This window comes from Schistocerca nitens, chromosome 11, assembly GCF_023898315.1.
Source record: "Schistocerca nitens isolate TAMUIC-IGC-003100 chromosome 11, iqSchNite1.1, whole genome shotgun sequence".
NCBI classification, from domain to species: domain Eukaryota; kingdom Metazoa; phylum Arthropoda; class Insecta; order Orthoptera; family Acrididae; genus Schistocerca; species Schistocerca nitens.
In genome coordinates this window covers 59,519,740-59,534,178 of record NC_064624.1, presented here as the reverse complement: position 1 = coordinate 59,534,178, position 14,439 = coordinate 59,519,740, and the positions used below count along the sequence as shown (strand labels likewise).

The 14,439-nt window shown below is 40.7% G+C and overlaps 1 protein-coding gene across 1 annotated transcript in view; it reads left to right on the top strand.

The window, feature by feature from the left end:
• LOC126213263 (39S ribosomal protein L47, mitochondrial) overlaps positions 1 to 14,439 on the top strand; it is a 58,390-nt gene that overhangs the window by 14,638 nt on the left and 29,313 nt on the right. Inside the window, exon 4 of the mRNA XM_049940925.1 lies at positions 8,986 to 9,103. Within this exon, the coding sequence (XP_049796882.1) occupies positions 8,986 to 9,103 (118 nt within the window). The remainder of the gene's footprint in view (positions 1 to 8,985; positions 9,104 to 14,439) is intronic.

Below are 14,439 nucleotides of genomic sequence, written 5' to 3'. Positions count from 1 at the left end.
AGCTTAGTTGAATAAAAGTGATAATCAAAGCCTTCAGATTTGATTTAGAAAAATAAATTCGCTGCATTTGAAGAGATTCGAACCTTCTACATGTCAGGTTTATACAATAACTATTGCGTCATGCCATTTCACTGCAAAAGGCAGTTCTATTTATTACTCTGGTGTCACAGTCGCAATGATTAATTGACAGCCTTCAAAAATACGGCTTCACACAATGCCACGTGAAGCTTATCCGATGCAAGCCGATCCCCGTGGTCATAATAATTATAAAAGTGGCGCTGAATCACATCTTGTGTGGAAGGGTCCACGGGATCCAAATACATCGAGATAGAAAGCTGGAGAAGAAACTGGAAGTGAACTAATTGTCGCGGCAATAGCGAAAGGTTGGGGCGTGACGTTGAGCACTCTGATTGGAGGGAACCAGCTACCGCACGTGGAGTGTCAACTGTCACATAACTGCAACTGGACTGCAGGATAGACAGCAATTATTACTTACACAGATTATTTATTTCTCATTCTCAGTTGCCCTGGAAGTTTCACTTTGGGTAGTTTCTGAGAAATCATTTTATTGTATTTTGTAGAAAACGTATGTCATTCAGAAGTTTCAGATAGAATTCTTTAGAAATCAACACTTGAAGTATTCTTGAACTGAGTCTTAGTTATAATTATTTCCATAAAAGTTTCCACACTAAACCTATTCTTTTCGTCAGCCCGTAAAGTATTTGTGATAGAGAATACAGTTTCTGCTGCAGCATTAGTGCCAGGTATATCTAGCACGATTGCAATAATAAGATGCAAATATTTGCACAAACATCGTAAGATGCATGGAAGTTGAAAGTGGTAGACCATTTTTCACCAATACGCGTAAAAGTTCTCAATTGTTTTCCACTTCATGTACATTTTTAACGTGGTTCACTTCCTCAAATACAGGTTGTCTCAAAAGGAAGTTTGTATTTGATGTGTCACAATAAAATATCAACAAAATTTTTATTTATTATTGAAATATGCGGTTTATGAATTTACTTCTTAAAAATGTCATTCGATTGCAATCCGACACACTTGTGGCACTCTTTTAAACGACGAACGAACAGCTCGGCATGTCGACACTGGGATGGCTTACAGTTCACTACCGACATTTTCTCTCGCTTGCTCCAGAGAGGTCGGATTATTGACCTGCAGTAGATTTGACATATCCCCATAATCTGGACTGCACGGGTACCAATTAATGTCACCTCTCCCGCGATATCAATTTGCCAGAGAAAATTTCACAAACTCACAGTATAGACGCATTCTACATGTGTTCTGTGGCTCTGTTGTGCTGAAACCGTGTTCTTTGGTTGTAAGCAGGAAGATTTTGCAATCCACTAACCAAAAAGTCATTCAACATCATGACATAATGTTCCGAATTCACTGTAAGTGCACAACCGCTTTATATAGCCCATATAGCAACTTATGGCGAATGAAGGGTTTTTCGTGCGCCTGTTTAGGATTCGTCACACTCCAGTAGTGGCAGTTTTGCTTACTAATGTGACTGTTAAGGTGAATATGAGCCTTGTCAGAAAACAAGGTATTGTTAAATCGAGGGCACTGATTCATGTTATTAGCGAACTGCAGCCCATGTCTGGCACCCTGAGGCTTTAATTCTTGCACCAATTGGATTTTGTAAGGGTGCAGTTTAAGATCTTTGTGCAGAATTTGCTGCAGTGCCGATTTATGTACATTTAAAGAATTGGCATGCTTAGAAATGAAGATGTGTACAGACTGATTTACTCTCTCCACAGATTCACCTGTTCTTAATGACCTGGGTCACCAGTGTTTCGGTTTGGCTAGTGTTGAACTGGTCTCTGCAAATGTTTCGACCCATTTCTGGATAAGGGGAACACTTGGAGCATCATTTACATAATGCCATCCACATTCACTGCAAATTTCCTCTGTGCTACAGCTGCCGAATCACCATCATTGTACCGAGCGAGGTGGCGTAGTGGTTAGACACTGGACTCGCATTCGGGAGGACGACGGTTCAATCCCGCGTCCGGCCATCCTGATTTAGGTTTTCCGTGATTTCGCTAAATCGCTCCAGGCAAATGCCGGGATGGTTCCTTTGAAAGGGCACGGCCGACTTCCTTCCCCATCCTTCCCTAATCCGATGAGACCGATGACCTCGCTGTCTGGTCTCCTTCCCCAAAACAACCAACCAACCAACCACCATCATTGTACAATTTTTGCACACAGAATACACAGTCTGCTCCTGAGAAGTGCTCCATTTTAACCAAATTCCTAAAGGCTGAGTAAGCAGTGAACGTACCCTCACTCTCCTACGATTTGTTGTGACTGCACAGATGGATCCTCAAATATAAACTTTCGTTTGAGACAACCAGTAGTTCTGGAACAGGTAGATTTCATCTCAAATAGCTTCCTGATAGTTGCAGTAATATGTGGTCCATTGACCTGAAGAAATGGTCGTTTCATTGCATGGAAAGCTAGTAAACCTTCCACAGCAGCAAGATGCTTTTCTTGATAATTTACAATGGCACTAATTTCATGTTCCATAACAAAAGACATCACAGTTTTGCTTGAATCAGCTAGCTCATGTTTCCTCATGTTGTTGTGTTGCACATCATCAGATAGACCTCTGTAGTGCAAAGCAATTTCACTCTTTACTGCTCCTATTTCAGAAACAAAAACTCGGCTTTAATTTCATCTGCAAATACATGCTTTCTTTTTAGCAATTACGTGAAAGGTTTGCATTATATCACACAAGTAATGTAACTTGTGACCCTAAGGGTCTAAAACACCACTTCTAAATGAAGCGACTTAAAGTAGAAGTGACAGACTGCTAGTCGTGTGAAATCATTACATAGTACCAACCAAAAAGCTTAAAAACTCCTGCCTCGTTTGGTTTAATCAAAGAGTGTATTTGATTCATTCTTTGGGTATGATCGCATTTGTTCTCCATTTGGTTATGCTATACATTACTTAAGAATGTGGTATTTCAAAATGTATAGGACAATTAATGAAATTTGGCACAACATACATATTGTATGTATTTTGTAGGGACAATGGGACTCAAGCTAAATAAGTGACAATCCCCAAAAATAGAGGACTTCTGGTCACCGTAACCTAGAATGCAAGAAGTTTACATCACACTTTTTACTTCTATAATGGTAGTACTTTCAGACAGCAACAGTTGTGGAAACTCACATTTTATGAGGAGGATAATAAAATGAATATCTGTGGATATTAATAATCATTAATTTTAATTCAAGATAAAATGTGAATTATTGACAGAAGACAAATGTCTGCACAAGACAGCACCCATGTTCTGTCTGTGATGGTAAGTGCAAGAGGGTCAACTATTCTTATAAGTCTGCACTACAGTTCTATGTAAATGCTCCTGCCAAGAGGTAAATGTGTTGTTGTTCTTTGAGATGTGACACTACTGCCTCTCTATCTAGATTACTGAAAATGTAAGTCTTTCTAGTTGTTTCTGTTGTCATTTGTATTTAGAAAATTATTGCTGTAACAGTTGATCCACAGTCAACGTTGTCAGTTTCAACGTGAACACTCTTGAAAAATTCAGTTTTATTTGTTGCCATTAGATTTAATACAATCCCCCAGGCTGTGGCTAAGCCATCTCTCTGCAATATCCTTTCTTCCAGGAGTGCTAGTTCTGTGTGGTTTGCAGAAGAGCTTCTGTGGAGTTTGGAAGGCAGGAGATAAGGTACTGGCAGAAGTAAAGCTGTGAGGACGGGGCGTGAGTCGTGCTTTAGTAGCTCAGACATTAGAGCACTTCATTTCGAAAGGCAAAGGTCCCGAGTTTGAGTCTCAGTCTGGCACACAGTTTTAATCTGCCAGGAAGTTTCATATCAGTGGACACTCTGCTGCAGAGTGAAAATATCATTCTCGATTTAATACTTTTCCATCATGTGTGGACTTCCAGATTACCTGTTCTAAGTAGTATTCATACAAAGTATTCAGTATTGTTTTACCAGACGTCTTTTCGTACTTTCTACTTACAAAACTGTAATTATCCATATCAATTGGTGTATGGGCAAGTCTCATCTGGTGATGACTATATGACTGGGGAAAATACATGTTAGCAACTTCACAGTTTTGGTTGTATCTGGGGGTGAGTCTGTCGATTGATAAAAAGACCCAGTTTTGAATTTATGCTCACCCTTAATAATTAGTCTTATCCAAACAATCTCGTGTGAAATTCTAATTTTTCTTTCATGTATTTGAATTCACATTGCTCGCAGCATTATCTACATCTACATACATACACTGCAAACCACCGTAAAGCGCATGGAGGAGGGTACCTGGGGCAACTTCTAGTAATTTCCTCTCCTGTAGAGGGAAAAATAATAGTCTAAAAGCCTCTGTGTGAGCTCCAATTTCTCGCATCTTACCTTCATGGTCCTTGTGCAAAATATACTGTGGTGGCAGTAAAATTGTTCTGTAGTGAGCCTCAAATGCTGGTTCTCTAAATCTGTGCAATAGAGCCTTTCAGAAAGAGTTTGAGTTGAAGTGTCTCCATAACACTTGTGTGCTGATCAGACCTACTGGTAACAAATCTAGCAGCACGCCACTGAATTGCTTCGATGTCTTCCTTCAATCCGACGTGGTGTGGATCCCAAACTCTCGAAACAGTACTCGAGGATGAGCCACACTAACATTCTGTACGCCATCTCCTGTATGGATGAGCTACACTTTTCCAAAATTCTCCCAACAAAAAGAAGTCGAGCATTCACCATCCCTACTACAGTCCATTTTGTATCACTTTCCAATGTTACACCTAGGTATTTAATCAAAGTGGCTGTGTGAAGCTGCCCCATATTTATGCTATATTTGAATTTTGCAGGCTATTTCTTCTACTCATCCACATTTACTTAAACTTTTCTATGTTTAGAGCAAGTTGTCATTCATCACATCAACTAGAAATTTTGCCCAAGTCATTACACACATTTTTACAGTCACTCAATAACGACACCTTCCCGTATGCTGCAGCATCATTAGCAAACAGCTATAAACTGCTGCTCACCCTGCCCGTTGGTCTACTTATGGATATAGAGAATAAAAGTGTTCCTATCACATCTGACAATACTCTTGTCTGTGATGAGCACTCAGAGGAAGATCAATGTTACGAATTTTAGGTAGGTCGTAAAGTCTAGGACACAAAGCTTCAGTCTTCAATAAAGCTCTTTTTTTCTCTTCTTTTCGAATAGAAGTAGATGACTTTATCAGAATACACGGCTAAAGGAACACAAAAGTCTCTTGTCTGCTAGGAAAAATAGACAAATCGGCACTAGTGGAGCATGGTCTTCAGCCAGGAAGTCACAGAGTGAAGTTTCCCAAAACAAAAATTTTGCCTGCGATGATGAACCATTATCCTCAGCTATAGGCTCTCAATGCAACTAAATACCCAAGGATTACACTTACAAATAACTTAAAATTGGAATGATCACATTTTTACCCTCCACGCTGCCCTCCAATACTAAATTGGTGAAGTGTCAGGAAGTCGTTTCTGAAAGTATTTGTATGGAGTGTAGCTATGTGTGGAAGTGAAACGTGGACGGTAAATAGTTTAGACGAGAAGGAAATAGAAGCTTTCGAAATGTGGTGCTACAAAAGAATGCTTAACATTAGATGGGTAGATCACATAACTAATGAGGTGGTATTGAAGAGAATTGGAGACAAGGGAAATTTGTGGCACAACTTGACTAGGAGAAGGGACCGGTTGGTGGGGCATATTCTGAGGCATCAAGGTATCACCAGTTTAGTACTGGAGGACAGCATGGAGAGTAAAAATTGTAGAGGGAGACCAAGAGATGAATACACTAAACAGATTCAGAAGGATGTATGTTGCAGTAGGTACTGGGAGATGAAGAAGCTTGCACAGGATAGAATATCATGGGGAGCTGCATCAAATCAATCTCAGGACTGAAGACAACAACAACAACAACATGTAGAGAAGCCATTGAAATACATAAACACAGGGGCAAATTTAACAGGAAAGAAGAGACCATGAAAGTTAGTGACATGGACAGTAGCTCTGCAGAATTGCTAGACAGTGGTGGTGGTTTTTTTTGACAAGGCAACAATCAATAATTAAGTTTTATCTTTGACAAGGATCTTCTCTGCTTAACACACGTAACTCTGACTACACCAGTTTTTCTGCAATATATATTTCACTCTCAGATGTCTGACCTGTCAGTTGCCAAGAAGATACACAGCGCAGTTCTGGATGGAACGTTAGGAACAGAAGAGTTCTGTGGACCACAATCTTATACTGGCAACAGTGTCATCCAATCGTGAAAGCCTTCTTTCTGTCATATATGTGATAATTCCAATTTTAAGTTATTTGTAACTGTAATCCCTGGGTATTTTGTTGAATTGAGAGCCTTTAGATTTGTGTGATAGAAATTCAATGGATTTCTATTAGCACTCGTGTGGATGACGCCAGACTTTTCATTATTTGGACTTAATCGCCACTTTTCCCATCATATAGGTATCTTGTGTAATTCATTTTGCAATTGCCTTTGCTCTTGTGATAACTTTACTAGACAGTAATGACAACCTCATCTACAAACAATTTGAGAGATCTGCTCAGTTTGTCTCCTAAATCATTTACAAAGATCAGGAACAGCAGAGGGCATATATTGTTTCCTTGGGGAGTGCCAGATGTCAGTTCTATTTTACTAAATGACTTTCCATCAGTTACTGTGAACTGACCTTTCCTTTCTGATAGGAAATCACAGATCCAGTCACACAACTGAGATGATACTCCGTAAGCATGCAGTTTGAGTAGAAGCCACTTGTGAGGAATGGTGTTAAAAGCTGTCTGGAAATATGGAATTAATTTGAGATCCTTTGTTGATAGCACTCATTATTTCATGTGAATAAAGAGCTTGTTGTGTTTCACAAGAATGATATTTTCTGGATCCGTGCTGTGTGTCAATAGATCGATTTCATTGAGGTTTGTTTGAACACAGTATGAGGAGGTACCCAGAGAAACCAAACTTATTTTTTTAACTTATTTATTCATATTTTCAGCACAAACCTTCCATACCCTTCAAAGTACTCTTGACTTTAACTAATACACTCTTCAAATATTTTATTGCATTTTTCAAAACATTGTTGAAATTCATCTTCTGTGATTCTTGACAGCACCTCCATCGTCACCATAGGGTCCCCCACCCCCACCTCACCCCACCTCGGCAACATCAGCAAATGCTTTCCTTTCAAGGCTCTTTTCATTCTAGGAAACAAACAAAAAAGTCCCACGGGGCAGGGTTGGGTGAGTATGGGGGTTGAGGAACAGAGGTCATACCATTTTTGGTCAACAATTGTCACACAGGCAGGGCCGGGCGAGCAGGGGCATTATCACGATGGGAAAACCAGTCACTCGACTGCCGCGAATTAGACCGGTTCTTCTGCATACTGTTGACCAGTCTTTTCAAAACTTCCAAGTGAAATCCTGGTTAACTGTCTTGACTCTGTGGAACAAACTCTGAATTGACGACTCCTATCACATTGAAAAAACAAATCAGCGTTGTTTTAATGTTGGTTTCACCTGATGGGCTTTCTTGGGCCAAGGTGAACTTGAAGTCTTCCACTGGCATATTTGTTGCTTTGATTCAAGATTTTAAACATAGCGCCAAGTTTTGTCACTTGTTATTATTTTTGAAAAAAGAGCTTTGGCTGATTTCAGGACTCTTCTCTCAAAGCACAGCATATATCCATGTAACCTTGTTTTTGTTCAGCACTCGTGGCACGAATTTGGTAGCCACTCTTTCATTCCCAATTCTTCTGTCACAATTCACTGCACCGAACTCCAAGTCAATTGTGACAGTCCATAATTTCTTCAGTGGTCCATCGTCAATCTTTGTCGGTGATTGCACGAATATTTTTAACATTTTCACCTGTTCGTGCTGTGGAAGGACGACTAGAATGAGGTTTGTCATCAATTGACATTTCACCTTTTTTGAAATGGGAAAACCACTCAAATACCCAAGTTTTCCACATAACACCAACCTTATATGCCTTATTTAACATTTCAAGAGATTTCTGCTACACTTTTTCTGAGCAAAAAGCAGCAATTTCACATCTGTACATTGTTCACGAAAATCAGCTATTGCAGAAACAACATTTGCACAAAACAGTTGTCATTAGAAACTCTGTTAAAACTAGTCGTCTCATTCTTCAGTGACAGCATTCAGCTGACTGAAATGTTTGCTCCGAGTGCTCCTAGTGGAAAAACGCGGTACTGCGAAAGCTCTGTCCGCCAAAAAATAAGTTTGGTTTCTTTTGGGTATGCCATTGTATTTGTTCCAGAACCCTACCGCAAATTGACGTCAGTGATGTGGGTCTGTAATTCAGCAGATTACTCCTACTTCCTTTCTTGAGAATTGGTGTGACTTGTGCAACTTTCCAGTCGTAAGGTGCGTATTTCTTTGTAGAGAGAACAATTGTATATGACCAGCATACAATGAAAGGAATCTAATTGGTATATAATATGGACTGGAAGGCTCGCCTCTGCTAAGTAATTTAAGCTGCTTTGCTACACCGAGGAGATCTTCTTCTAAGTTACTGTGATGGCAGCTGTTCTTGATTCAAATTCTGGAGTGTGTGTCCCAGAATTACACTTGTGTATTTCAAATAAACAAGAAAATTAGTTGCATAATTTTATTTATTTGAGGTGGTAATTAAAACTTTATTTACCAGTTGTATGTGTTCACTTAATACAGTGGCCTTTCCTTGCTAGTCATGTGCACACTCAGTCAGGTGGTTTTGTCAACCCCCCTCCCCCCCCCCCTCTCTCTCTCTCTCTCTCTCTCTCTCTCTCTCTCTCTCTCTCTCTCTCTCTCTCTCAGGTCTGTCAGGAATCCTTTATTTAAAAGAGCTTTGTGACACTCCATAGCTTATGCCTTCTAATAATAAGAGGGCTACAGTTATTTGAGAATCTTGTTGCATTTTACTTTGCAGGTGAAAGAGAGTATGGCAAATCTGGAAGAGGTGGTGAGAGAGAGGAATAGAGCATACTTTGAACTTGAAACTGGAGAAGATGGAGAGAGGCCTTGGAAGATGCAAACCAATCCCCTCGGTATGTACATCCATTCGTTCGTTAATTCACTAACAACACACTTGCTGTGTTTTGTAGATCCAATGATGGAGAACCCCAGGGGTGAGGAACGATTCAAGCAATACTTCAGAAGAGAAGCAAACTACAGAAACTTAATCTGTTTGCTGTATTAACAATAAATTATCACTGCATGTCTTAATTCAATATGCGTTAACACTAATTAAATGCAATGTAGCAAATGTAGCGAGCACAATGAATTAATGTGCAGTTTTTGGTGTGAGGCAGAGAGTAAAAGTCTAGAATAGCCATAGTGCCATACTTACATGTTATGTGCAGGAATGTTGTCAATGCTTTCCACGAGGCACAGTGGGAACAAAAGAAAGCATCTCAGCTGTTTGTGTTTCGCAGCCAATGAGAGAGCAGCAGGTAGATGACGTATTTTGAAGTAGTACATTCGGAAGAAAGGGTGAAACATTGCAGTAAATGAGGATTATAAATTGACTTGTGTTCCTCATTTGAATCTCAGCTATTTAAACTGTACAAGTATCTGCAAACCAAGGACAGTGGAGCAGCCTGTGATATATTTTTTTAAAAAAAGCGTGAAATATTTCTCTGCACGAGCACACTGAGTAAGTGGCTCAATATTTTTTAATTAATTCTTGGGAGAAGGTAGGTGGATCAATGTTAACTAATGTATCAAATGTGTGACTCTTCTTAGTAAACATTGATCCACTTACTCAAAGAGGCGACGGCTTTAGCTGCACTTCCAGACGATTCCATCCTCACGAGACTTTGACTTTTTAAGAGTCATTTCACCGTCACATTTGACACATTTTAGTGTCTTTGCAATTAATCTGTAAGACAAGCACCAATGGACAATGTCAGCATACAGAACTAAATCATTTAAATCGGTCGACTCGCTGCCATAATCGCAAAATATTTCTCTCGAAACTTGCTAATACGCTGAAAAACAACAAACGACATAAGTTTCAATTTTGGTGCTGGAAATACGTTGCCTCTGTTCTCGCCTCTCATTTGTCGTGTCAAAGAATCGGCTCAGTGGCTATGCACAATTTAAGCGTTGCCGACGTACGAGCAGTAGAGAAGCACTGCTGGGACTGATCTAGACTTTAGCCGGGCAGTTGTGGATTCCACGTTTATGCACGATACTTTGACGTCTGACTCGGCCATCTCCTTCAGGTGCTGCGAGCTGTGTTCTTATGTCTACCACTGCCTGGACTTCTGCCAGACAGTGAAGTACTGTTAGCTCTGCAGTCTACAGTCGGGCTTTCTTCTTTGCTAACCGCTGCTGTTATCCAGCCAGTGCGAGTTCGGGACCGGTACATTACTTCTCCAATTTCACCAAGAACTAACTGTACCTATTCGTAGCCTATTGCTGTGTCGGGATCGCCACTCCGAAAAGCATTTTAAAGCTTTGTCGGCACCCCTCTCGGAAGTAAAGAAATTGCCTCAGACGGCAATTAGAGACTCTTCACTTGATTGTGCTATTCTCAGTATTGAGGCATCTGTAACTGTTGTCAGGTGCCTCTTATTCACTTACAGGGTATTTGGAAATTCCCATTCCAAACTTATAGCATTTGTAAGGGGGGGGGGGGGGGGGGGTGAGTACATAATATTTAGAAGAGGGATCCGTGTTCGGAAACATAGCATTTCCATACTGTGACAGTTTCAATTGAGACATGTAACACATCCACATCTGCTGAGGAAAGAGAAAAGTCTCAGAGTTGCTTGTCCTGATATGCAACAGGGTGGACAGGATGATACGTTTTACATCAGACAGTCACCTAATGTTATTCAATGTCTACCTTGCTGCAAGACATATTCAATGCCTGTATGTCTCTGATACAGTACATACGACTCGGTACACTTTTTGGAATACACGGACGTGCTTTTTGTGTACGACGAAGCTCGAGGTAATAACGGAATAACTGCTAGTCGGCTGTATCGCGAACATTTTCTGTAACGTAGCATCCTATTGCACAAACTGTCTACCCGAGTTAAGCAGCAGTTCCGACAAACAGGTACCTTCACCGTGAAGAGGCAGGACTGTGCTACTCGACGACAGTGCCGTGTGCCTGAATTTGAAGATGATGCACTGCTTTACATTGAAGATAACCTGTCAGTGGAACAATTACACTTGCAATGGGTGTTACGTCACAATATCGTCTGGGATATTGTGTGTGAGCAACAGTTACATTTGTACCACTTACAGAGGGTACACGGTATAGGTCCAACCAATTTTCCACAGCACGTTGCCCACTGCGTGTGGTTCCTGCACCGCAGCATCGACACGGCCCCGTTTCTGCGTCGAATTCTGTTCACAGGTGAATGTAAGTTCACTAGGGACTGTGTTCTGAATTCATGAAACAGCCATGTTTGGACAGACAAAAACCTTTGTGCCACGCATGTTCAGGGATTTCGGTACTGATTTGATATTAATGTGTGGGGAGGTATTCTGGACAATCGTGTCATTGCTGCATACCTTCTTCCACTCGAGCTAACTGGTCCTGCATATTTGATCTTCCTAAAAAACAGTGGGCCGTTCATGAGAGATGTGCCACTGAATGTCCATCAGGAAATATGGTTCTAATGTGATGTGCACCACCTCACTTCTTACATGCAATTCGGAGACGTCTAAACAGATAATATGGCAAAATATGGATAGGCTGAGTCAATCCGACCCTGTCGCGGCCACAGTCACCTGTGGACTACTTCTTTTTTGGGGTCGTATGCAGAGTTTAAGTTAAGAGAATCCTGTAGAGACAGAGTTCTCGCCACTGCACTAGAAACTGAAGAGACACATGTTTGAATGTAGAGTGTGTACCAAAACATACTTCACAGATACAACATCTGTAACGACGTCGGTGGTCATCACATCGAACCGCCGTTTTAATGCGTCAGTACTGTTCTGTCTGTACAGTATGCTAGGTTGTTGTCTGTTTTGGAATAATGTAAACATGTAATGTTTAACCCCTTAATGTCTGAATAAATATCCAGATGAAAGATAAAAATAAAAAGCTGTGGCACTTTAGACATACCTGAAACAGTTGGGAGAATGCAGCACTTTTCAGAAGCGTTGCTAGCTTCAGGCAGAATCAGCACCTACTGACATCAGTGCTCAAAAACAGTTAACCTTCCAATTATTGACGTAGAATTGGTACGATGCAAATTTGCAACACTCATTGTCAAGGGGGTTAAGTGTCGATACAAGCACGGTCTCGTAAACTGACAAATGGTTGGGAGAGTGGTGTGCTGATCACGTGCCCCACCGTACCTGCATCCTGTGATGCCTACGGGCTGATAATGACGTGGCAGCTGGTCGGTACCGTCGGTCTTTCGTGGCCTGTTCGGATGGAATTTAGATTTTTTAGTAAATTCAAACAAATGTGCTTAAGTCATAAATGAATGTTTTGTTATGTTTTCTTTCCAATTGTTGTCTAATAATTGTACTATTGTCATGCCTAATTCAGTTCCTCAAGCAGAAGTGGACAAGTTAAACGTCTGAATTGACACCATCATACAAAGGAAACAATACATTTCCGGACATGGGTTCTTACTCAAAATGTTGTGTACTCACTCCCCTCTACGAGTCGTAGAAGTTTGTAACGGGAATTTCTGAACGCCCTGTTCATCAAATTGATGTGAAGTATGCACATATGTGGTCAAGGGGTAGAGTCTTTGATTAGTAATCAAAACGTCCTCAGTCCCGAGTTCTAATAATATAATCAGCATTGGCAGTTGAAGACTTCCAGCGTAAGAAGTTGCCTTCATTATGCCGATGACCTTGTCAAAGAGGGTGGAGGAACGGACAGAGGTTCGGGCCTCTCTTTGCCTTTGGGGTGGGAAACTGCCCCTGAGGCGGAAAAATCGGCAATGATCAGTGGCACGAGGATGCAGAAGGCAATGGAACTCCTGCATTAAAGACACATAATGTGTATCCACAGGACATGTGGCCTGCAATGGAAAAAGTGTCATGATCATCTCTCCATTGGCAAAAGATTCAAGAGTAGACCCCTATTCAGATCTCTGTGAGGGGACTGCCAAGGGGGAGGTCATCATGAGATAAAGATTGAATAACCAACAAAAGGATAGTGTTATACAAGCGGGGGCATTTAATGTCAGAAGCTTAAACGTGGTAGGGAAGCTAGGAAACCTGAAAAGGGAAATGCAAAGGCTGAATCTGGATATTGTGGGGGTCAGTGAAGTGAAATGGAAAGAAGACAAGTATTTCTGTTCATATGAGTGTAGGGTAATATCAACAGCAGCAGAAAATGGTGTAACAGGAGTAGGATTCAAATTTACATATAAAGGTAGGGCAGAGAATGTGTTTTTGTGAACATTTCAGTGATTGATTTTCTTATCAGAATCGATAGCAAACCATCACCAACAATGATAGTTCAGGTATATGTGCAAATGTCTCAAGCTGAAGATGAAGATCTTCAGCTTGAGACATTGGAAAATAGAAAGTATATGAGGATATTGAACAGGTAATGCAGTACATAAAGGGAGATGAAAATCTAGTAGATATGGGTGAGTGGACTGTGGTTGTAGGGGAAGGAGAGTAAGAAAGGGTTACAGGAGAATATGGGCTTAGTTCTAGGAATGTGAGAGGAGAAAGACTAATTGAGTTCTGTAATAAATTATTAGTGAATACTCTGTTCAAGAATCACGAGAAGAGAAGGTATACCTGTAAAATACTGGGAGATAGGAGAAGAGTTGGATTACATCATGGTCAGACAGAGATTCTGAAATCAGCTACTGGATTGTAAGGTGTACCCAGGAGCAGATATAGGCTCTGATCACAGTGTAGTAGTGATGAAGAATGGGCTGAAGTTTAAGAGATTCGTAAGGAAGAATGAGTACTTGAAGAAATGGAACATGGAAGTACTAAGTAATGAAGACATAAGTTTGAAGTTCCGTAAGGCCATAGATACTGCAGTAAGGAATAATTCAGTAGGTAGTACAGTTGAAGAGGAATGAACATTTCTAAAAAGGGCAAACACAGGAGTTGGAAAGGAAAACATTGGGACAATGTAGATAACTGCGAAGGAACCCCATGGGTACAGATGACACATTTCAGTTGATGGATGAAAGAAGTAAGTAGAAAAAATGATGAGGGGAAATTCAGGAGTACAGAAATACAGATCACTTAGGAGGAAAGAAAATAGGAAATGCAGGGAAGCTAACATGAAATGGCTGCATGAAAAATGTGAAAAAATAATAAAAAAGGAATTATTGTCAGAAGGACTTGCTCAGCATGCGGAGGAGAGCGTGTATAGGTGGAAAGAGGACACTGAAGGCTCTGCGAAGGGTGTGGTTTGTCTGATGTGTAAGAA